General features: G+C 40.8%; 2 protein-coding genes across 2 annotated transcripts; one reads left to right on the top strand and one right to left on the bottom strand.

Annotated features, from left to right (window-relative positions):
- Window positions 1-464: 464 nt before the first annotated feature.
- On the bottom strand, window positions 465-9492 carry LOC136559768 (lysosomal acid lipase/cholesteryl ester hydrolase-like). The gene is made up of 9 exons (XM_066555156.1): window positions 9364-9492; window positions 7389-7503; window positions 6942-7140; window positions 6041-6150; window positions 5082-5218; window positions 4005-4145; window positions 3223-3294; window positions 1855-1923; window positions 465-698 (listed from the first exon to the last, which is right to left on the bottom strand). The coding sequence occupies exons 1-9, from the start codon at window positions 9490-9492 to the stop codon at window positions 465-467; spliced, it is 1206 nt and encodes a 401-aa protein (XP_066411253.1).
- A 5570-nt stretch (window positions 9493-15062) lies between these two features.
- ANKRD22 (ankyrin repeat domain 22) lies at window positions 15063-23944 on the top strand. The gene is made up of 6 exons (XM_066554542.1): window positions 15063-15153; window positions 20812-21003; window positions 21760-21867; window positions 22179-22256; window positions 23155-23253; window positions 23867-23944. Exons 1-6 carry the CDS (start codon window positions 15133-15135, stop codon window positions 23942-23944), a joined length of 576 nt encoding a protein of 191 aa, XP_066410639.1. The 5' UTR covers window positions 15063-15132.
- The last annotated feature ends 289 nt before the right edge of the window (window positions 23945-24233 follow it).

Genomic DNA, 24233 nt, shown 5'->3' with positions numbered 1-24233 from the left:
TCTTCCTTGCTGCTGTTGGTATTGTGAGGAGAGGAAGACAGGTGAAACACTATCAGGATGACAGATGATTCAACTTCAGCAAAGTTCAGTAAACAGAGAAATTACCTCCCATTTTGGGTTTTCAGGGGAAATCACCTTTGTCTCAAGTGAAATATGTAGTGCAGATCAACAAGGAAACAGAAAATGACATCTTTGCAAAATCAGTCATAAAAAACCTGAAATCTTCCAAAGTAAGGGATCCCTGAAGTGTTCTATGTAATATATTTATAATTTCAGTGGTCATTCACATGTACCTCAGCTTCTTCTGCAATCACCAAAATAGTGTAATGCCAAAGGAATCAGTGTAAAAATATTGCAAACCAATTGTCAGTAGTTTGTAAACCTCTATATCTATCCCAATAATCAACTGCTAAATAGAAATATCTGGAGTTTCTACTGCATGAATTAAATCCTTCTGTAGCACTCTAAGCATATTTTTTTAATAATTCAATGATTTTCAGATACATTTTCTCAGCTGCATCAAGGCCCCAGAGGAAATCAAGATGTCCCCATGCAGGAAAATGCTCATGGTAAATGAGATTAGTGATCCGAGGAAGAAGCCTTGCCATGTCTGTTGGATCTGCCAATTTGTCCTGTCCACCACTCCAAACAGCAGTTGGTACCTTTATCTCCTCTATCTTGTACTCAGGAGGAGCAGTCTGTAAGACAGGGAGGAGACGTGAGTGAATGCTGCTGTATCAAAGTTGTGTTTAGAGAAAGGTTTCTGTGCAAGCACCTCTCTTTGTCTTTTGCTTCTGCACTGCCTACAGTAAAACCATAAGGATGAAGGTCACCCTCTTACTGCTCATTACCCTAACCCCATTCCCTGCCTTGCTTGTCATCACAGAAGTTAAAGAAACACAGAAGATTAAAATGGAGATTGTCTGAGATCTGAACCAAAAGCCTTAGTGCAGGATGGTTATTTGTCAGTGAGGGACCATGCACAAGATGTTTTGAAACTTACTCTTATGGAAGGACAGTTCAGTTATCTTTCTTCTTGACTGCTTTTTGGGACATTTCCTAACCTTCCACAATACTGGGAGTAAAACATTGCCCATTTCAAAGTTTAAACATCAGGTATTTAAAGACTGTATGTGTGTATGCAAGGTGTCTGAGAAGGAAGGTGTCCTTGGGATCTTTATCCACTTGCAAAATAATGTGCCACCCATGAAATAACCTGCCCTGACTCACAAAGCACTCTACAAGTCAACTGATCTGATCAAACCTCAAAAAATAATCAGATGAGTTATAAATGTTGCAAGAGGAGCAGAGCATTTTCAGGTGTTGACTACACAGTAAATAAAGCTCCTACACACCAAATTTTGCCTGTTTCCTTTTTCCCATACAGGATACTTCTCCTCAGAAGTCTCCACTGTGCCATAATGAACCACCCCTTAAGTTTAATTTTTACAGCAAGTAGCCTCTGAAAACCAAGGTATGCATTTCCACTTCTTTTTTTTTTCCCTTTTCATCCCCATTTTTGTGTTTAACTGAAATGCAGACTTTGAGGATTTTTGGGGAAGAGCTCTGTACTTATCCAGTCTAGGACCTGGACTCCTGGCCTTTTGGGAATGGCAGGTAAAGTGATATGTTCTTGGACACATCCCTGCATCAGTAGGGGAGGCTGCAAGAATCTGTATGTGCCGTGTTTGTGAATAGACTCTGACAATTATGACTATTAGATTCAGATGAAGCTTTACCTAAGACCACCCTTCCCTTCTTTTTGTAGCATTCAAGGTGCTAATATATGAATTTTTGTATTCTTAGTTTTGCCAGGACCCAAGGATGAGTTCTCAGAAAAATGAATTGCCTTACCTGGTTGTATTTCTTCATGTTTTCCTTACAGCCATAGTCATAAGCTTGAAATCGGTCTGCATATTTTATCTGTTAATATTGTAACAAGGACAGATAAAATGAAAATGTTAAGAGACAGAGTGCAGGAGTTTTTTTCTTGCATATGATTGAACTCAAGTCTCAGGCAGTAGACAGGATTCCAGGGATACTGAGGAGGGATTGTGGGATAAGTGGTTTCACCACCTTTCCCCTTGCTAACATTTTCTCCTGATCTTCAGCCACCACCCCCTGTTATGTTTAGTTATTAGAGCCTTGCTGCCCTATTTAATTGGCTCTTTAGTTAGCTAATGTAGCTCTTTGTGATGCAGGACCGTGTCAGGGCTCTCACTAGCCTGGGATACCTCCTCAAAATCCTCAACTTTTTGTGCCTACTTGGTCTGCTCTGGTCTGCTCACAGTAGTGGCAATGATATCAGAGGCTCTGAACTGCATGCAAGCATATTGGGAGCTGAGTGTGATTACTTTAGCACTAAACTCTTGTTTTCTGTGATTTGTCTAAAAGGAATTTCAAAATAATAAAGGGTTAACCTGTCTTACTGATAATGTGTGTGCATTTTTTTAATCTAAACCTCTAAGTAACTGAGGATATGATAGAAATCTGCTAGCTCATCTCTATTTTCTGGCTCTGGATGCTGGGTTTCTGTTCTGGATACCAGGAATTTTAGGCAGGGGATGTGCAGCAGCACATATGTATTTAAGGGCTGCTGTAAGTGGCACAGTTCCCTTAGGGTTCACCTAAGTTCACAGTTCCCATAGGGTGGTGTGTTTCTGAGCCAATGCCATCTTGCCCTGGTCTGATTTGGAGCCTAGGCAGAGCAATCTTAGGTCTGAAAGTGGCATGAGGTATCAGCAGAAGAGGCAGTTCCCCATTTTGCCATTGTGCCGGCAGAAGCATTTGTGCAGTAAACTGGCTTTTGGAGGTAATCAGGGCTGCAATTAACCCTCTGGGAGATGAGCTTTAACCTAAATCCCTTCTTTGTCTGGTTCATCCCTGACTGTAAAGTTCTCACTTATCCCACCTGCCAAGTGCCTAGACTGTGCTTGTATTCACTTCTGCAGCTTTCTGCACACATGTCCATAAATAAGGATGAAGGCTGGAAGCCATTAGAGTCAAGAGAGGTGTGATGTGCCCTGGGGAAATCTCAGAGCCTGGTGCCAAAGGGGAAATTGGGGGAATGATCTGGTGAGCCATGGGGAACAGGGCTCCCTCTGTGACAGGTGAGAAGATGTGATGGGCAGATTTCCAGATCTGTCACCTCTGGATTGCCCTGTTGGCTGCCAGTTGCATAAAAAGCCATGCTAAGGTGTTTATGTGTCAGCACAGTTATACCTGGTGCCAGTGAATAACATTCTGTACCGATGTTCCAGCTGGGTAATGTCCCGTGTATGAATCTGTTCGACTCTGCAGACAAAGCAGAAGTGTTGTGAAGGCAGAGATCCAGTGCTGTGACAGAATAAAGCTGTGAAGACCCTGAGGCACAAACTGCTACATACCCCATTTTTATAGGATATTCTTCAGATATAAAAATGGAAGTTGAGGAAAGATTCACAAATACACTAGTTTACAGTAGGAATGAGTACATGGGATTTTATATCTTTGGGATAATCTTTTCAACATTCTCAACACAGAGAAAACATAATTTGAGAAGCGTGTATGGCCTTTGTTTTCTCAGTTTGTATGATTTGTATAATGCTTTTAAATAGGGCTGTGCATAATCAGTAGAGAAAGATTCTCTACAGTTCTCTTGGGCATAATGAAGCTGTGTGTGTGAGAGCTTTTTATGGGTACACTTGTTAAATAGTCTGAGAGATGAAAGGTGACTGGAGAACAGACATGTGAAAGGTCTGTAAGAACAAGAGGTAGCAGCCAGAGTAAAGCAATGCAATCTTTCTGCTGGGAGAAGTGTGGAGAAAGAGCTTTGAGTTTTGGCTGGAAATGTTTCAATGTGTAGCAAGCAAAAAGAAACCATCTCTTATGTTCAGAGGAGTCAGATGTCTTGTTGTTTAGGAGGGAAAATACATGAATTGTGCAAAAAGAGAAAAAGATCTTTGTCCAGTTGCCCTTCAAAGCTTCAGATTTATTTGTATGAAGCTTTTCTGGGAGGTGCTTACCGTGTTCATGTTTTGTATCATGCCCCCGACCAGGTAGCAGAAGATGTTGCCACAAACTTTCCCCAGACATGCACAGAACTGTGTTACAGGTCCTTTCATCAGCTCATTGTATTGAAGAGCTCCTTTGCAGCCAAGTAGTAACTGAGGGCAGGAAAAGTGCAAAACTTTACTTAGCTGTTGCAAGATTATCTCATGCAGTAAACTCCCTCTTCAAGTCGCTCTCTCTCCTTTAATGGCCTTGCCTCTTCAGAAGAGGCAAGATTGCTGAAACTGCTTGCCATCCCACTATCCTTTACAGTGTTCTTCCCAAGGGCAGAGCACATGTTCCTCCTTCTCCTTGACACAAATGCTGGAGGTCACTATCCATCTGATTTTAGTGTCCTCATCTCAGTGAGAAAGGAAGTTGGCTGCACTGATGGCTGCAGAATATAGGAAGTCCCTTTTTGCCCTAATACCTTTTCCTGGCAGGTGCAAACTGTACTGTGAGTCCCACTCCTAAGTAAAGAGGGATCAGACAAATGAGACAAATGGGAAGGGTGTAGAGCTGAATGCTCTATAGTCACATCATGGGTGTAGCATGGACAGAAATAGGATGTGCTTCTGTGGTTTCACATAAAGTATAGCACGCATGATTTCCACATTCCCAGCAAATTCTATTAAGTTGACACCTTCTGGTGTTTAAGTTTAAATTATCACTTTAAAAGTAAATACTTTACAAGCATAAATGTTCTGCATGTCTGAAAAAATTAAGATGTGAAATATTTTACTTGTGGTTTTTATTAGTCCTTAAGGCTAGATTTAGTAGACTATATTAGATTTCTTTTGTTCTGGTTTTTGAAAGCTTTCTTCAGAAATACTTGACTTAAATAAACAATGGTGAAAGTTTGCCTGTTACCTTAAAGAAATTGCAAAAGCCACACCATGTGAAACCTTGCAGTTTAGCTCTTTGGAAAGTCTGAAGTCTGATACACTGAATTCAATTCTAACTGAGCACCCCTTAAAAGTTCAGGTTGAGTGAGTCCAGTAGAGACAAAGCAGACAATTAAGTCTTTCTCTTTAGAAGGAGAAATTCCTTACCCTGATCAGTGGCTGGGGAAGCAGTGCAATTGTTACCAGAGGACTGGTAGAATGTGTGATGGTGGTCACTGGTGCCAAAGCAAAGAATGCTTTAATCTTCTGAGGCATATCAGGATAAGTAGAAAGTGCTATGAAGCCTGCAAGCTCAGAAAAAGAAGTCAAATTGATGAAGAGATGTCCACAGACCAAATAAATAAAAAAGCAGTAGGCAGCAAAGGAATGAGACTAGGTTAGCGTCCCATTGGCTGTTTTCCATTTCTGTGCTGCAGACCTAAGGAGAATGTTTGATTCTTGCTTAAAACCTTTATTTGGAAGATAAAGTTCATTCTAAGGATACAAGCTCATTAGAGCATGTCCTCATATTGCTTTTGTCAGAACTGATAATTTTGTGTTAGGGCCAGTTTTGGTTGAAAAGTTATATTAATTAGATTTTTGAAATTCAAATTCTCTCTGAAGTTCTCTGAATTCAAAATAAAGAGTTTCTCAGTTTGCAGTCTCTAAAAGACTGTACATGTGTATGCTGCCATTCAGCAATACAAAATTTATCTGAAGATTAAGAATAAATCTTCTCCTTGTAATTAAGCACAAACTTGCATGAAAGTGAATTCACACATAAAGGAAGAGTATAAGGGAAGACACTAAAGCTAAAAAAGGTTTGTTCCATCCTGTTTTCTGAATGTGTTTAAATTTCTCCACTGATGGATTTGATTGGCTGACATAATTATCTCAAGACAAAGAAGGTGGTGATTTTGTCTGAACTATTAATTCTGTGAAAAGACTCTTAGAATGTGCATGGGAAGAAAGGAAAATGATTTTCTAATAATGCCACTTCCCCCCATATTCTCTGTTTCTGAGTTTGTTTTTGTAAAAGGACAATGGTAGACTGTGACATAAACCCCAGAGTCTCACAGACCTTATCTATAAATCATAAACACCAACACTGACTGTTCTAACATTACCTGCAGCTGACCCTTCCGAGTGACCAATATAGTAAACATCCTTCTGTCCAGTTTTATTCATGATGAAGTTCAGCTCTGCTGGAATATCATATTTACCTATCTCATCGAAGCTGTGGGGAGAAACACAAAAATCTGGCAGACAATTTGACTATCACAGTGTTGTCAGTTATGTTACTGACTGTGAGTTTTGTTCATTGCACCGAGCAGGAGCCACTGGAGGAGGAGGTTGCACACATCCTGTGTCTGCATCCTTGCCTGAGCTGGGGAAGTGGGCAGAGGGGTGCAGCTGTGCAGCCTGGCTGCCTGCTGCCCTGGGCTCTGTGTGCATGAGGTGCCAGCTTCACCTGACAGCTGCAGCCCATGGGGAACTGAATTTAATCAGGGCTTTCACCTGCATGGGTTACGAGAAATATTTTCCTCTCAGATAACATCAGTTGTGGTAGATCAGATTTCTAGGCTGAGCTGAGCAGTCTCCTATCCTTTCTGCACTTGGAACATGGTGTCTGGTGGGAGACTTCAAGGTGACAGATGCCTCCCAATTTTGGAAGCCTTTTCCCACAGAAACCAGCAAAGGTGACCTGAGTACTTCCAGCTTTGCTTCTGTGTGTGCTGATTCCAGAAGAGCCAATTCAGCTCATGCAGCCAATTCCTTCTTATGACCTCCCTGATATGCCCAGGAGTGGCTGCATCTGTGGAAAAGAGTTTGTCTGGTCTCCTTAAATGTTGCACGTCCCACTTGAAGTCAGACTATATGAAAACATGTCATGTTTTCATATAATTTAGAAGGGAATTTTTTTCATCTAGCCAGAAGGGGAAAGGTTGTGCATTCTAATACCAACTGCCTAATCTTGCTACTTCCCTGATAGTTGCTTTCTTCAGAAATTCTTTCTCCAAATAGTACCTGAACTGCCAGAACTCTTTCTGGCAGGGCTTAAGGGTCTTATGTTTTAAAGACCAGGTGTCTCCTCTGCTGTTTCCCAACCAGACATCATAGCCAGCATCTGCAAGGATGAAGCCCAAGCTGTTGTTGGGCAGGTTGGCAATCCAGTGAATAGAATCTGATAAAAAACCATGATGTAGCAAGACTGCAGGCTTCTTTCCTACAACAGAAGAGATTTTCTTAAGCTGAAATAGTAATAGGTAATGTGTATTTAAATGTGGGGTTCAGATTTTGGTTTTGCAGGAGTGCTTTAGCCAATATACAGAATTCAGGCCCCATTCTAGGCTGAATGACTCGGTACCCTTGCTGAGATGGAAAGATATGGAACTTTGCATTTGCAAAGGGGAAGGATGGGGAATCCATGTGAGAGTTGGCTCTCAGACTGTCCTTATATCCTATATGTCATACCTGTATTGTGGCTGTTCCTTCCAGAAGGAATTCTGAAAACACCAAGAATGTATCCATCCTCGGTTGGAACTTCATATTCCTCGCTGGGGAATCCATGATATCTGATAATTTCACTCTGTGGGAAGCCAGAGGAGAGTTTGTTATCATGCGTTTACAGTGAAGATATTGGTATAAGAACTGTTTGGAGACTGCTTCTGCCCAGGAATGTGAAGCTAGCCAAGAACATGCCAGGGAGATAAATGTGATAGCATGTTGCTAGCCTTTTTCTACTGCTCTGTGTTGTACTCGTAGGGAGGGACAGGGATTCCTGCAGGAAAGCAAACCCCAGGTCTCTCTTTTTTGTGGATGATCCTAAAGCTGCCATGCTGTAGTCATGGAGGCTGGAGGATGCAAACAGCGGCGAGAGTAGTTGGGGTTGGTTTCTGTAAAGTGGTTTGTGTATTCTACTTAATGCCTAATATCACTCAAATGGTAGTAATTGCTGTATCTGTGGCACTCAAGCACTACACAGATTTATAAGAGTAGCAGGATGTGGTAAAGTCTTCATCAGACCTGTTTGATGGTAGTTATCTGGAATTTGATTCCCTATTATGGGGCAATGTGAGTGACTAACCTTTTGGGAGATAGTTTATCCTGTTTTGCAAGGGTGACACATCTGTATTATGATATTCTGCCTTGGAATGTGGTCAAACCACTCAAATAATGTCCTATTTTGCAAGCTATCAGTGGTAGGCTGAGAAAGAGCATCATGTATTCCTGTTGGTGTTGAATTATGCTAAAACAGGTCTGACACATCAACCCCAAATTAGCATCCTGATAATGAGACAAAGATCTGGCAAAGATAAACTGCTAAGCCAACCTACAGGCATAAGGTTGGTAATCAATCACTTTATACTTTCATTGCCCAGTCCACTTTCATATGGTTAAGTTCTCCTAATATAAACACTTCTTGGAGTGTGTATGAAGATTTCTCCTTTGGGTTGGGATGCCCCTTAAAGTTACTCCTAGAGGCTGAGCAAAAGAGATTTTGCCCACAGATGTTGGTATGGGTGAGGGTTACATCAATCTCTACTTTAATAATTGCTTCTTTTTGCTAGCTTTAATACAATTGCTTTTATATGATTGCTTTGATATAATGCACTGAGCTATATTACCCTATACCAGTAGTTTTAGCTACTCTTCTGTATAGTAAAAAATTCTGATTAGGGTATTTTTGTCTAATAATTGATTATAATAAATCATTATTTTTTATATAAATATATCTGGTTTGCCATGGTTAGTCCTACAGGACAAAGCTGTAGAATGGTTCAATCACACTTTTATAATTCCTTAGGCTTCAGCAGTGAGAGTCAGAGGCTGAGACAGGATTCAGCTGCACCCAAACTCCTCTTTGAGAAGGAGTTTAGAAATCAAGGGGGTCCCTTCAGCACCTCATGGCTCAACAGAAGGGCTTCTCTAATGAACTTTGTCTGAAGCTGCCACTCTCCCCACAACAAGGTTGTACCTTTCCAGAGAGTAAATATGCAGCTGTATCTGTATCTGATCCACAGTGAATCCTTTCTTGCCGAAGTGTGGTTAAGCAAGCCATGGAAGGTGGATCTCTTATTTCAGACTCACAGCACCACCTATTACACTGCTGCCACAGTGAGGAAATCTTTGATTTACAGCAAGGGTTTTTGTTTTGAGAATCTGTTATTTGAAGAAGGGATACAAGCACCCTTTCCACTGTACTAGGCAAAGAGGTTGTTACAGAAGGGCAGGCCTTCAGACTAGAAGCCAGCCTTTGTTTCCACTGCAAGGAATTCTCTCTAGCTCAGGCTGTTTGGATAGGAGCATCGACATTTCCTCTTGGTCTGTGGTGCTGGAGGGACCCCTTTGAAGGGAACTTTAGCCCCCTGGTAGGCACTGTTAGTCAGTGGTAGTGCTAGTGGTAGAGATGCTTTAGAAAGAAAGGAAAGAAGGTGACCCAACTTACAACATTCATGAAGCATTCCGGGTTGCGGCGCTTGCAGCGGCTTGTGTCAACACCTGCAGTGGAGGCTGCTGTGAATCCTGCTGAAAAGGCAATTCCCTGGGAGCAGAGCAGCACGAGGAGGCACCACATCTTGGGGCTGTGTGGAAGAGCACGTTGCTCTTTGCTCCTTAGGAAGAGAGCGGTGTGGAATTCCACAGGAGGACCCAAGAGCAGAGTCTCCTGAAGGTTGCCCAAGGTCTGTTCCCCAGGGACTGACAGACTAAGTACCTGTGTAAAGGAAGGATTGTCTACAGTTTTCCTTTTTAATATGGATTACAAATGAGTCAAAGGCTCCAGGATGAGAAGGAACCAACCTGGGGTCCTGTGTTTATATGACATTAATGCTAGTTTGTGATGAGTACCTTCCTTTCTCTCTACATATGGTCTTTTCTATTGAAAATCTGTCTTTCTTGGAGAAAAGGCTGAATCTTCCTGGATTTTAGGCATTGTCTGGTGCTCACAATAATGCTTGTCTGAGCAGAAATCATAGTGCTCTCTGTGTAGTTAAGCCCTGCTTTTTGATTGTAGCCACCTTTGTAATTAGCATGGATGGAACAGGTCATAAACCCAGAGTGTTTTATCTGAACCACCATGGGGAAGATCATTAAGGTTTTGGGGTTTGGAAAGGACAGGTAAAATTTATTTGTTTCCTCTGAATTTCTTTAGGAGGGAGGGAGGGAGTGAGTGTGTTGTCAATTGTCTTCATTTTTCATTAAATCTATCATATCCCTTGAGTGACTACAACATTTGGATTAAGCCAGAATTGGAATATTATAGATAGATGGATAGATATACTATAAAAGTCATATATCATTATATATTATTAGAATATATATAAATGTAATATTATATTTTTTATATTGAAATCCAAACTCATTGTGGTCTATCCACTTTGTAGGAGAACACTCCAATTCTTCTGTCAATACAACAGAAATCCTCCTACCTGTGTGCTCTGGAAGCACAGTTTCAGAGTATATATTCCACTGCTTTCTGCTATTTTATTTAGTTAAAACAAAAGTAAAAAACACATTCCTCTTTTTCTGCATTGTTTGGGAAAAACTGGAAAAGTTCAGCATAAGTCACAGTTTGTACTAAAGATGAATCTATACAGTAGCTAAATTATTACCTTTTTTATGGTGTGCAAATTTCTCTGTACTGTTCTGAATATGAAAGCTTTGTAAATCAGACATAATGCACCGATCAACTCCAAGGCTTGGCACACAGCTGTCTCATTAATTTCAATGGCCAAGTCATAGGGGCTTTGAACAATAATCTAGTCTTTTTATGCAACAAAACAATGCCAAAGAGTGACATTTACCATGGCAAACTGGAAATAACTGAAATCTTTTAAAAAGGAAAAAAAGGTAGAGGAAGATGCCTGAAAGATACATTCAAAAATGCCATTTCTGAAGGTTTCTTGTATTAATGAAAACAAACCTTAAACCTTCTAGAAATTCATCAGTGTACTCTTGAGAGAGTCATATGGCTTTCACATACAGTATAAATGGGACAGAAAGACACCAGGCTAGCAGGTGTCAGAATCTCTGTGTTAACTTATGGGGAAAACCCAAATGCTTTTGCAGCTATAAGATTTATTTAATTTATGTACATGCTTTCAATGGTGAGACTTCCATGCATCCACAGTGACATCCTTAGGGGGAAAAAAATAAGGAGAAGAAAATGAAACCATCAGTTACTCCTTTTTCCCATTTGCATGGGCCAAAGGCCTTTTCCTCTCCCCCTCTGGCACACCTGCCCTTTGATGCTCAGCAGTCAGGAAGGATGGCAGGCTGGCTGCTCTGAGAACCAGCTGCACAGAACCAGGACAGCACATCTGCATGGAGACAGGCAAGGGAGAAAGAGAGCCTGGATGCATGTAAAAAAACCTACCTGTGGTTTGGCTCCTGTGCTTGCCCCTCCTGCTGCTGTTCCTGGTCAGTCTCCTGCTGATTCACTGCCAGAAGCTTGTGCCAATAAAAGGAGCAGCAGGAGTTCTGTGTGAGATCTGCATGCATAGGAGAGCATGTTTAGGTGCTGCTTGTTTGGCAGTATTTAAGGAGTGGAGTTTTTCTATGATAAATAGCACCGTTGCATGAATTCTGAAAGACCAAATTGCACCATGGATCTGGTGAGGTAAAGAGGCATCTAACCTGTTATTAGAATACTTATGAGGAACTTGGTTATTCTTGTTCCCTGAGGCTGTGGCAGATCTTTATCTGTACTGCTACCTGTCTTACTAAGTGCTGTAACTACTATATTTTTGGATAAAAAGGAGGAAGGATCCATCTTTCTCAAAACTTTCTAGCTGTGACTATGATCTCTGCTGCTGAGGGTAGTACAAAAGCTGTTTTGGTCACTGGTTCCACACCAGATGCTTGTTTTCTGAATTGCTGATTGCTTGGGACAATCCTTCTTTGTTAGATAATCTTAGAATAAAACCAGAAGTGATTTGAAAGGTGTGAGCCCCACAACATACAAAGAAGAGTTTGCTCTGAATTACCTAGCTTCTGTAGGGATTCTCAGGAACTGAATTAAGTTTGAAAACGTTGTTTAAACTTTGAGTCAAGAGAGGGTGCTAACACTAATTCTTACTATTTCCAAGCCACCTCCATAACTCTGTGAACACAATATATTAGAGACCCCTGCTTAACCACTGAATTAATTGAAGTCAGCCTGGGGGGCTTGATCCTCACTGAAACTGGCCTGGCTTCTTGATGCTGCAAATTCTTTGAAACGTGGGTGCTAATGATATGCTGTCTTGCCTAGGAAAATGAATGGAGTAAGTACTTCTTAGTAAACACAACCTACCTGAGAGTCACCACAGAAACAATTCTGCTTGTAAGTAATCACCAAAAGTTAATTTCTCAATGAAAAGCATCACAGGTCAGCAGGTCTGATACACCCACTTAGAAGAAATATAGAAGACTTTGTTCTATTCCCGATTACAACATCCTACATTTTTTGTTTTATAGAATTGCCAGCTGGGAATGATCTGCAACATTTTACCTATATCACCTTGTGGTGGCATATAGGATGGATGATATATTTTCTGATATTGTTGATGGGAACCAAGTGAAGAGCAAAAGATATGTTAGCCCATCTGAAAAGGGAAAAGAGAAGGAAAGTAATGCATATAAACAGAGAATAAACCCCACAAAGCCTAGAAACAGAAACTTCCCAGGATGGGCTGCCCTTACATAGAGAACCAGGGAAGCTGAGACAGTAAGTATTCTGTTTTAAAATGCTGTGTCAAAACTGAGGTCCAGGTGGTCAGGCCTGGAGCTGGACTTAGCATGAGCTCAGTATAGTGTTACAAAATACAGGCTCTGGTCCGTGCCATGGAGGGGTTTCTTTGTGTTTGTTGGGTCTGTTGAGTCAGTCCTGTCCAGCAGCAGAGGTGCAAGGGACCTTGCAAGGATGTTGTACAAGTGGTTAACAGTCTTCTGAGGTGTCAGGGTCCCTCTTGTGCAGACACTGGCCATTCCAGGACTGCATATCTCAGGAATGTGCATTTGGGAGGACTGCTCTGCACACACGACTCCAACAAGCCACAGGCTGCTTTCCTGAGTGTAACGTGGCTCATGGGATTTGTGGCAATACAAATTCTAGTGCTTGGAATTTAAAGAGACAAATGATCTTCTGTGACTTTTATTGAATAATGCTGTTCTTAAGCTATCGATATCTAGTTTAAAAAAATTAGTTTACCTTATTAGTGCCCTGGTGAAGGCTCTTATGAAAAATATTTACTTCCCTTCTGGCTCACATAAAACTTTTGAAGTATTGTTGAATTCTGTCAGGAAGTAAGAATCATGTTTCCTTCACAGACTGGATAGGGGACAGTTTGCCTATGCACTATCTTGGCACCCTTTGGAGAAAAAAACCCTTATTCATATTAAAAAAAAAAGTTTTTCAGGATTCTAATCTTCATTTACAAGTATGGCAAAAAGCACTGAAGCAACAGGTTAGTCAGAAGTGAACCTGTGACCATATACATTTGCATGAGTTTCATATCTCATCATAGTTGGGGTGCTTGACTGTTCTTCAGCTGAAGCTCTGACCAAAGTAGTCACTTCAGTGCTTTTCAAGAAGACCTGGGATGTGAAGCTGGATTAAAATGGTAATTTACTCTCTCTTGGGAAAAGTAAGTGTTGCCTGAAGCTATCGCTCTGCTTTGGAGAGGATGGGCTTTTTGCTTTTTTGCTTTTTTTCTTTTTTTCTTTTTTTTTTTCTGTTGGTTCTGTTGGTTTTCTGTTTATTTGTTGGGTTTTTTCTAATACTTTTTCAGATTACCATACTTTTATTTATTTTTGTTAGGAAGAGATTAATTAAACTGCTAAGTTGTTTTATGTACCATCTTAGTGATGATTCAATATTTCTTTCAACAGGTTGTAGTTTATAAATTCCAACAAGCTGGTCGGTAGATGCAGGAGGATGTGAATATCTTAGGATCTTGATGTGAAGAAGATCTTAATGAAATACTGGTGAGGAAGCCCTTTTCACCTTTGAGGTGTTACTCACTCTTCCATGTCCTTAGTCCAACGTGATATTTAGCACTTGCTTGAAGGCCAGGCTGTTGTGAGGATCCCAGTGAGCCTGTCACAGGTAGGTGTTGTGTCTGTGTCTGTCACCTGCCAGCCTAACTTTCTTCTGATAAACAGCTACTGACTGGGCTAGAACTGGTGCCAGCAAAAGAACACTACAGCCAGCAATGTTGTACTACTTTAATGAGACAAGGCTGGAGATAGAATAAGAAATTTGATATGGTCCTCCACCTCACTGAGAATAAATATGAAAATTATTTGGAAATAGAAGTTCTCAAATGTAAGGCAGAGGGCTTGGATTTAAGATGCATACTTACATGAATATGTTTTAAAACTTTAAAAAAAGTTTGTTTGAAATATATGAAATGTGATTTAAACTATAAAAGGAAAAGGCATTTTTGAGGTGAATGAAGAAATTTGAAATACACATGCCTTGCTCAAAAAGACTGAGTGTAGTACAGAAATGCCATCAGCATCTTATCCTCGGGGCCATCAGCAATAATTCTCTCCCAGTTAGCATATAAAATTATCAGGGTAGACGTGAATCATATTCAGTGGTTGGGCTGGGCTAGAAAGAGAAGATGGAGCCAATGTGATGAAAGCGGCTGGCCTGTTTAATTAAAGAGTGAGAGGCTAATTAGTGGGAGTTCTCATTAAAGGCGTGGGATTTAGGTGCTTCCCTTTTCCTGACAGGCATTTGAGGTGTTCTTGCAGAAGGTTTGGAAAGTATTTTAGTCAAGAGCAGCTTGGGTGGCAAACTAAGTACAATTCTTCTTTATTTTAAGTTTTATATTTCATGCTCTTTATTTTTTTCACTCCTCCATTTCTTTACTTGTGAAACTTCCTTCCCTTCTCTCTCCCTCCTCTCCTCAACCTGTTTTGCTACTTTCCTTTTTAGGTAACTGAGGATGTTATTGCAGAAATGACAAAGGAAAATGCTTCTGTGTTGTAACTTGTTCCATCAGTCTCCCGTAGGCTGCTGTTCTCACATTTACCTCCCTGGGTTGGGTTTCTGAAGACAATAGTTTTATGCTACTAAGTAGAAAGCACTGAGAGGAAACACAGCTTAAGAAAAAGTGATACTTTCACGTTAACTATTAACCAGATTCAAACAAGCTCGAGCACATTTCAAGTGAGGGTAACTTGTTGGGCTGTTGAACAAGAAGGAACTCCAGAGTGAAGAATAGGCATGGGGATACTCTATTCAGAGGTACGTGACCATTTTCTGCAGTTACTGACGCTGTTCAAGGTATGGATATTCACTGGGCTTGGTTTGTTCCCTTCGCAGCCTCCCATACTCAGGCTTATAGCAATCTGGAAGTTTTTTCCCTTTGGAAATGTTTTCCTTTGTCTATTACAAGCTGTCAGTAGTATTGTTCATAGAAGCAAAAAAAAAAATGCCACTAACCGGCATAATTATCGTGGTTTCACAAAGTATGTGTTCAACATTTTCTGTTGTTCTGTGTTGAGATCAGAACAATTCTGAACATGGTGCAAGTGACAAACAGCTTTGCAAAAAGCAGACAGCTCCTTGGCTTACACTGAATACAGATAATAAAGTTAATGACTAAGAAAACCTTTCATGCCCCCCATATTGTTTTAGGAAGGGAATTATTTTTTACCTTATCTTTATGGGTTTGTCCCCAAACTACAGTTCATTTAATATTTTCCTGTACTTTAGAATAAATTCTACCTAAACATATTCTGTTCTAAATTTCCCATTTGTACATGTGGGGACAAATGAGGAATTTGGTCCTTTGTGACTGTGAAAAGAGTGCGTTGCACTGTGTTTGTTTTTCTGGAGGTAGCATTACATGGCTGTTGGTTTTAAAGGTTACATTTCTATGCTGAAAGCCATCCTTTTATTTTCAAAAAGCTATTCAGTGAAATCAGGCATCTTCTCCTCTTTCAGTATTACAAAGAACTTGAATCTGTGCATTCATAGGGTGATCAGCTGAAAGGACTGTAGCTTTTTCTGAAAGGATTTCTTGCGTCTCTCCAGATCTGCTACTCTGGGATAGTATTGCAGTGGAAATCAGTGTTGCCTAGCTTAATTACACAGGTTTTTAAAGAATGTTTAAATGCAGTCCATGTTTCTCATGCTTATTAGTTGATATTTTCATATAAATTCATTTTCTCTCTTTAAACATTTTGAGAAACAGTTTTCCACGTAAATTATGGTTCATATGGTAAATTATGTAAATTATACAGGATAGAAAGCTAGGGAACTGAAAATAAAGAATTGTAGGTTGCCTTTTCTGAGAAGCAGAACTTACTTAGATATTAGTGTATTCCTTGGCATCCTAAACATAATTTAGACTTTCCTGTTAAGTTCACAGCATGCTGTTTGTATAATTTTAGTGCAAAAGGAAGAGACTATGGATTGGTTCAGAATATTTTGACATTGCAAAATGTTTTCCTTTTTTCTAAACAATTGCAAAGACTTGATGTAATTTAGGCAATCCCCTGGAGTTCTAAAGGAGGAAGCAATCGCATATGAAATTGCTCTCCAAGTTGCAAGACAGGCTTTACCTTCACCTCCTCTCTATTGGTTGAATGCTTTGTCCTTCATACTGTGCCTTTAACCTTTGCTTGTGTGGCAGAACTTGCTAAGTAGCTGGAGGTTTATCACTAAGCTCATCAAAGCTGAGCAGAGGGTGATGCAAGAAACTCTGAAAACACCAGACAGGTTCAGATGTGGTGGTTCATCTGGATCTGGGTAGACTACTAGGATCTAGCATCAATCATGTTCCACAATTGATTTTAAAAAATTTAAAAAATTGGTTCTATAACTTCCCTTTCTGATAGTGAAAGTGTTATTGCTTTTCTTGCAACACTTTTTTGGTGATCTTGTACTGAGTGCTCTCAGGCATGAAAACACTTGCCCGTCCTGTGAGTATTTCTCACCTTCCCTGAAGCCTTTTATACTGGACAAATAAATTCAGGTCTAAAGGGCTTGCAGAAGAAGGAGTATTGGAGAAAGAGAGATTTTAAACACTCAATTATTGGCATATCTAATCTTCAAACTATACTTTCCATTCTCCAGTGTCTGCCACTGCTTTTTTTTTTCAGCTGGGCAGACTGTGCTCTAGTTTATGATTAGCCCTGATGGGCTGGGAAAAGGCACCTCTGGAGAGGGTTAAAGGAGTGTTTGGGGTTGTGATTCTGGTTTTTCCATCCCTTCCATTGTACATTTTGTGCAGAGTCTCACTGTCAGGCTCATCCAGTGCAGCGTGTCTGAATGCTGGGTGGTGCTGCAGAAGTGTGAATGAGAGCAGAGCTGAAGGGCTTTGCTGCCAGATCCTCCACAGAGGCCCTCTCCTCCTCTTTGCCTGAGCTGGAGTTGTGGATCCTGCTCCCCCTCCCTTCAGAGCTGAGCCCGTGTCTGTGTGGGGTGCAGTGTTTGCTGTGCCAGTGCTGGCTCTGCCCTGCTGCTTTATGGGGGTGGGCCAGGTGTGCTGTGAGTTCCCTGGGACAGCCAGGACACTGGGATTTATAAATGATGTGGTGTGGGCAAGAGAAGCCACTTTGTGTCTTGGACTGCAAACCACTCCTCCAGAAGCTGAGAACTCAGTTCACTTGTGCTTTCTTCAGAATTTGTTGTTATGTTCTCTTCTCACACGTCGCTAAAGGAGACTCCACAGACATGATCACAAGACACGAACTTTGGATTCTTTGGGTATAGCTTGCTCCTGGCACATGAAGCTCAGGTATTCTGAGAACTATCCCATAGGTTTATTTCTCTCTTGTGTACGATGAGTGGATAACAATAACATAGCAACAGTAATAACCATAAACAAATTTGAAACTGGCTGTATCACTACTGAGGCAATCTTCTAACACCGTAGAAAACAGAGTGAGATTTTCCAGTCCCTTATCCTCCAGGATAAGTTAAAACCGTCTTAAGCACAGTTAGTCCTCCTTTAGATAGGGTTGCCAGAGTGACAACCCACAAAAGTGAGAGGTGGAAAAGAGTTTTGTGGCTGAGGTTTCACAACCACAGAAATCCTGGTACATGCTCAAGCCCCAGCCTGGGGCCAGGCAGGTTTTGTGTCCAATCTGTTGCTACTGGAAGCTTGTTTTGTTACTTGACTCTGCTTATGAATACAAATCTGTTTCTAATTTTCATGCTAAATTTCTTGGTCAGATGTATTATCTTTTTTATCATGTTCCTTGAAATTAATTGGTCTTTTTTAATACTGACCCTTTATTTTGGAGCACCAAAGACGGTGATGTATCTCCCTAACCCAGCTAAGCAAATCAACTTTGCTTCAGACTCTTCATATTCCTCAGTTGTAGAGATGTTTCATGCTCCTGCCATGGTCTGATCTCATTTTAGGACACAAATGACAAGAACTCTACACACCATCCCAGTAAAGTGTCTTCTATAACACCTCTTTCTGTGAGAGACACTATCTAATATAGCATTGGCCTTTCTTGGACAAGTAGCTGATTGTCACCTATTTGTATTTTTTCTTATCTTTATACTTTCCTAACACATTTTTTTCTGAATCCTTATTGTTATTGATATCAATATAATGAATTTATAGTTGTTGGTAGTGCTTTGTCCCTTTACTTAAATATTCTGCTACTATGTTTGCTTTTCAAGCCATGGAAAGGACAATTTGAGAGATATATTACAAGTTTGGTCTGTGAGACTTTTCACCTTTCTTTGACTGAAAGGTATTTTCAAGAATACAAACCAGCAGAATAGGCCTCAAAAATCCCATACAAATGGGAGAAAAGTTTGTGTTTCCTTGTTGTCTTTTTTTTTTTTTAATATGAATAGAACATGTTAATGCAGACAGTATAATTTTTACAAAGTACCCCCATTCCGGGGGAATAATAATGATTCAAAATGCATCTTTACTTTACATCATACTTTAAATACATCACACTTTAAATACATCAGTTTCCCAGGTATTAGTTCCTGGAATGGATGAGAACTGCTTCCTTGCATTCTCTGTGCCCTGGATGTTTTCTGGGAGCAGCTGGTTTCAGTAGGTGAAGGGGCACCTGTGACTCATGTGTGCTGGGCTCTGTGCATGATTTCACCCCAAATAACCACTCTTAGGGAGTGGTCTGTGTGCCATCATTGTTCATGGCTCTAGAACTGAGTTCAGCAGAAGTGGAAGGTTTAGAAAAAGATCCCATGGATCAATGAGAGCATCAGTCAGAAATGCCTTGGGTTCAACCACCCAGCAAGTACAAGTCTTGGAGGCAGTACAGAAAGAAAAGCAAAAAACCCATATCCTTGAGCTGCTGAATGAGCAAAACCAGCTTAGGAAGGAGCAAATTTGTATGGTAAATGACTGGGATTTGAACAGATGTTCAACCAAAGAGCAAATCTCTTGCACCTTTAAATAAGCAAAGCAATATCTAAGAAAAGAGTAGTAGGGATATCAGAGATGCAGACAGATTCCACAGGATCTTCTCTCTCCTGGACATGAAGATAGAGTACTAGACACCAACATGACAGAGAGCAGGGTTCTAGAGAAAACTGATCTTTTAGATGGCACCTGTGTGCAAATCACACCAAAAGGGGTTTGAAAGAGGCTTTTCTCCCCAAAATCATTAAAGCAGTTCTGGTTTTGGTTCAATGCAAAGTCCCAAATTGTATATGTATGCTTCTATACAAATACAGACAGATGTGCAAGTTTAAAATATGGCATGTGTTCTTTGTAGATTTTTGACTCATATAATAAAAACAAAACAAGAAGTGGTGCAAGGTCTGGTAAGCATGTAAATACTTTCTTTGGAAACAAATCACTTCTCTTATGCAGCTGTCCAGAAAACTAAGCAGTAATTATGCTGGAGATAAACCCGTTTTCTAAATCAAAGTTTGGCTGAAAATGTGTAAATAAGATAATATTTTTAAGGCAGGAAGGTGTAGGAGTAGAGGGGAGGACAGAGAGAAGGGAACAATCTGGAGGAGTGAGGAAAGAGCTCAGAGATCAGGACTAGATCTTTTTCATATAGAATATTTAGGATGTGAAAAAAAGGAGACTGAAGAGGAAAAATTACAGCTAATATTTAAAGAAATGTCTGTTTTGGAAAATGTTGGGTAAAATCTTCAGTACCAAAGAAAAGAAAGACTTATTCTGTTTTTGTCTGGAGAATTCAAATGCTACCAGTCTGCCTCACCTCTAAATGTTAGTTTCTGCCTGTATTAGGCTGTTAGAAACCTGCAGTACTCCTGCCCTTCTCAGCTTCTCCTTAGTCTGAATTCTTGCTACTGGAGAGGGAAGGAATTGCAGTTTAGGTCAAGGATGTGTAGAAATATTGAGTGAAAAGCTGACCAGAAAGCAGTTCTCAAAAAAAAAAGGCCAAGCAGGGTCTGACCGTGGGCATGCACTGGCATGGTTTTTTTTTTTTAGGTATTTCAAGGTCTAGAAAAGAAACATTGGTGGGGCTTGGTTTTTCAACTCTCACCTGAAGTGTGGTTCTCTTCTGGGAATGGATGAGTCAGGAGTGGCTCATTCTGCTCAGCCAGAGGTAAATCCTGAGGTGAACTCAGGCACAGGGGCTTGTCCCTGCTTGCTGCTTACTACAGTGACCAACTCCCGCCAGAATGGAAGCTGGTTTGGGGGGTTTTTTGCTAATGGCTGCAAATAAACAGGACTTATTTCCTGGATTATAGAAATAGCATCCAAAATGGACAGAAAATCCATTCCACTGTGCAAAGGCTGTGACTTTGGGGCTGGGACTGTGTAGAGCTGCAGGAGCATCTCCTACCACCATCTTCTGGAAGGCACCAAGAACTACAGCCTCTGTCAAGTGTTTTGGGGTGTGTGAGGAGTCAGCCAGAACGGCAAGTATGGATGTCTTAGTGAAGCACGTGCTGATGAATATTATCTTCTCACTTCAGCCCATCTGCCAGGCAGCTTATAACAACGATTTCAACAAAGTTCATCTCCTTTTGGAGAGCAACAGCAATTATTTGAATGTCCAGGACAGCTTCCTTGGAGACACTCCCTTAATTTGTGCATGTAGACAAGGAAACAACAGGATAGTTAACTATCTTCTTAGGAAACATGCTGATGTCAACCTCAGAAATAAGGTAAGTGGCCACTGACTCTCCTGTGTGGGACTGTTCTTTCAGATTCTGAGAGTGCCAGTGGGGACACTGGAAAGCACAGACAAACCTCAAGTTTGTTTCCTACTGAGGATATGTGGAGAAACAGGTGGAACTAAAAGTTTTCTCTGCTTTTTTTGGAGTCCTGTGTCCAGCTCCATTTTGACAACCAGTAACAAATTTAACACTGTAGCACAAAACTTTGCAGACTGCCCTTTAGTTGCTTTGGTATTCAATATTCAAAGATTTTTTAAAGCTCTGTTCTCAATAGGAGTCTGTAGTGGTCTTTGCTGCTTTCCTGTTTTTCCCTGATGTCCCAAAAGCGATGTCCTAAGGTCTCACATATCCTTGCTTCAGTAGCCAGCACCTCCATAAGAAGGAGGGCTGTGGTGATTCCTCCTGCTGATTTACCTTGCTGTGTGGCAGCAACAGCCACATACCCACTCTATCCTTTGCATTTCTGTAGCCAGGTCCAAGTTTACCAACACACACATGGAATCCTTTGGATCCCACATCCTCCTTGCATGTGTAGTCCAATTTCCATGTCCCTCTATGTGCTAAATGTGCTTCTACTTGAATGAAGCAAGATGCATGTATCTATTTCTGCTTGAAAATCACAGGAGATTTCCTATTAGACAGTCTAAAAGAATGCTTGTGGAATTTAAAATGGTCTACTCTAGTCAATATTAATCAAAGTGGGTTCACTGAATCTGGTACTAATCAGAGTTGCTTTGTGTTTAGAAGGACTGCACTTGCCTGCACTATGCTGTGAGGAAACGGTTCACCTTCCTTGACTATGTGCTCATCATAATCCTCATGCCAGTTATGCTTATTGGGTACCTTCTCATGGTGAGTCTGGATGGAAGCAAGAATGACCCTCTACCTTTCCCTTGCCATTTTTCCTGGCAGTGTTTCAGGCCAGGAACCTCTACAGAATATGGGCTGCTTTCTTAAAGCAAGACTGAGTGTGTTCAACAGAAGGAATTTTGCTGTGACTGTAACTGGTGAAGGAACAGATTTGTATTACTGCATCAGTCTGACATTCCCAGAGACCATGCCTCTTTTCTGGGAAAAAAACCCATGGTATTTAGCACAAATATACTTAAGGCTATATGCAGATTAACTGTTTCACTGTGTTACTCTTTCCCTGGCACCAACAGGTCTCAAAGACAAAACAGAATGAACACCTGGTCAAGATGTTGCTTAGAGCTGGAGTCGATGTGAATGCTACAGACTCTGTAAGTGGCTTTATACAAATGCAAATGTGGCTCACAGGAAGGAAACAATACTAAAAACAGACTACAGAACCTTCTAGCAGCATAGCTGGAGTAGGAGCATCAGGGACTGAACTAACTAATATACCAGGAGGATTCAATGTTTCTGCTTGACACTCAGGCAACAGATTTATAGTGTATACAGAAATAATTCCCCACTGATCAACTAATCCTCCCTTTCTGAATAATGCCCTCATAAGAGCATGCAGGCAAGCTGGGCTCAGGTACTTATGTATTAAATACCCCTGTATTCTAGTAAAGATTCTAGTAATAATCTGTAAAGATTCTAGTGATATAAGCATCTGAGTTTACCAGCATTTATTTTGAACTGGAACAGAGTTGTGGGCTATAGGGCAAGACCCTGTGTCTTAGTCTTCAGAGTGTGCTGATCTATGTATCCATGCTGATCTATGTATCCATGTATCTATGTCTATACAGAGCTGTGTATCCACCATCCTACTTGGGTGAGGTAAAGAGCTCCTCTTCTCTAAGGTGGAAAAGGAGAAACACTAATTTTATCAGCAATGAAATTCTAAAACACTGAAGTGCAAGCAAACAGTATTGTTTAAGATGTAGTTTCTGAGGTCAAGCTCATGTGATCCTCTGAAGTTACTGGTTTCCTGCTAATGCATCAAGCCTGTTTTAGCAGTTGTATCCCAGGGAAGGAATTAATTTTTTTGATCCTGTTTTTCTCATGGTTATGTGTTTTTTTAACCTTGTAGTGTATTGTGACAGGAAATGGTATGTGTGTTTTGCATCCAGCTGTTAGGAGGAATCTGATAGCCTACAGGTAGTCCTACTTACCTAAGCTCTACTAAAGAAGTAATAGAAATAAAATTAATTTGCTTCCATTTCCCTTCAGTCTGGCAGCACAGCCCTTCACTATGCTTGTGAAATGAAAAACCAGGCAGTCATTCCTTTACTGCTTGAAGCTCATGCAGACACTTCTGTAAAGAATCAGGTAAGAAGGTGAAGTTGATAAATGTATTTGCTTATCATGGTGGTCAGCCAGTAGGTACATTGTAGGCCTTAGCTGGTGCACAGCAGTTTAAAGAAAAGGGTGCACATCTTCCTGGCAGCCAATTTGTTTCCTGTTTTCTTCTTAGCTCAGAGCTACTTTATAGTTGTTCCTAAGATGTAGGCTGCAGGGCAAGGATAGAAGTCTTCCTAGGTAGTTTTTGTGCTGTTGAGCACCCTTCTTCTGGGAGGCTAAGTCAATCTGCTTCTGTCACCAGAACAGCTCAAGTGTTGCCCAAATCAGTATTGACCTGGGAGTATCTGCACTACTGAGTTAAGGTGAGCAGTGTCTTACCTATGTTGCTCTTGAAATCAAATCTTAGCTGGGCTCCATACATCTGGATATTACTCCCAGGGAACAGTGGAAAGGCTTTCCCTGCTGTAGGGGAGGTCTCTATTCCTTTCTTCAGCCAGAGCAGTATAGGCCCAGCATGTACTGAAACCTTTATTTTAGAGCAGAAGTGACAGGAGACCTTACACAGGTGGCAAAGTTAGGAAATCCTTTGTATGTGACCCATATCTGTCATATTGCAATGTATTTCCTGTGTTTCTTTCAGGATGGGGAGACTCCCTTAGATATAGCAAGAAGATTACAGTTCCACAACATTGAAAGCATGATAAGAAAAGATTCTTAGCCATCAAGGACTCTCAAACATGCAGAAAATTACCTCATCTGACAACCCATCTTTCACAACAGCAGAAGTGCTGCAGAGGATGGGGGCTGATACTTAATAAAGACTCGGTCCATATCCACCCATTCCTTGCTGCAGACTTGGACAATTTTGTGTGAGATTTATGAGTACCCCAAGGCCGTGAAGTTCATTTTATTTTACTAAGCCATGAATTACTACAATAGTGTTCAAAATATTGTCCTTTCCATCTGCTTCATCAGTTTTATTACTTGACTTCTGCAGACTGTGGATT

This window comes from Molothrus aeneus, chromosome 8 (genome assembly GCF_037042795.1).
Source record: "Molothrus aeneus isolate 106 chromosome 8, BPBGC_Maene_1.0, whole genome shotgun sequence".
Lineage (NCBI taxonomy): Eukaryota > Metazoa > Chordata > Aves > Passeriformes > Icteridae > Molothrus > Molothrus aeneus.
The sequence above is the reverse complement of the archived record's forward strand: the minus strand, read 5'-3'. Positions and strand labels throughout refer to the sequence as shown.

Coding starts and splice junctions, on each gene's coding strand:
- ANKRD22 (XM_066554542.1), top strand. CDS start 15,133: ATGGGGATACTCTATTCAGAG. Junction 21,004..21,759: donor ATGTCAACCTCAGAAATAAG/GTAAGTGGCCAC, acceptor CTTTGTGTTTAG/AAGGACTGCACTTGCCTGCA. Junction 22,257..23,154: donor ATGTGAATGCTACAGACTCT/GTAAGTGGCTTT, acceptor ATTTCCCTTCAG/TCTGGCAGCACAGCCCTTCA.
- LOC136559768 (XM_066555156.1), bottom strand. CDS start 9,492: ATGTGGTGCCTCCTCGTGCTGCTCTGCTCCCAGGGAATTGCCTTTTCA. Junction 6,151..6,941: donor AAAGAGTTCTGGCAGTTCAG/GTACTATTTGGA, acceptor TTCTCCCCACAG/CTTCGATGAGATAGGTAAAT. Junction 699..1,854: donor ACATGAAGAAATACAACCAG/GTAAGGCAATTC, acceptor CCTGTCTTACAG/ACTGCTCCTCCTGAGTACAA.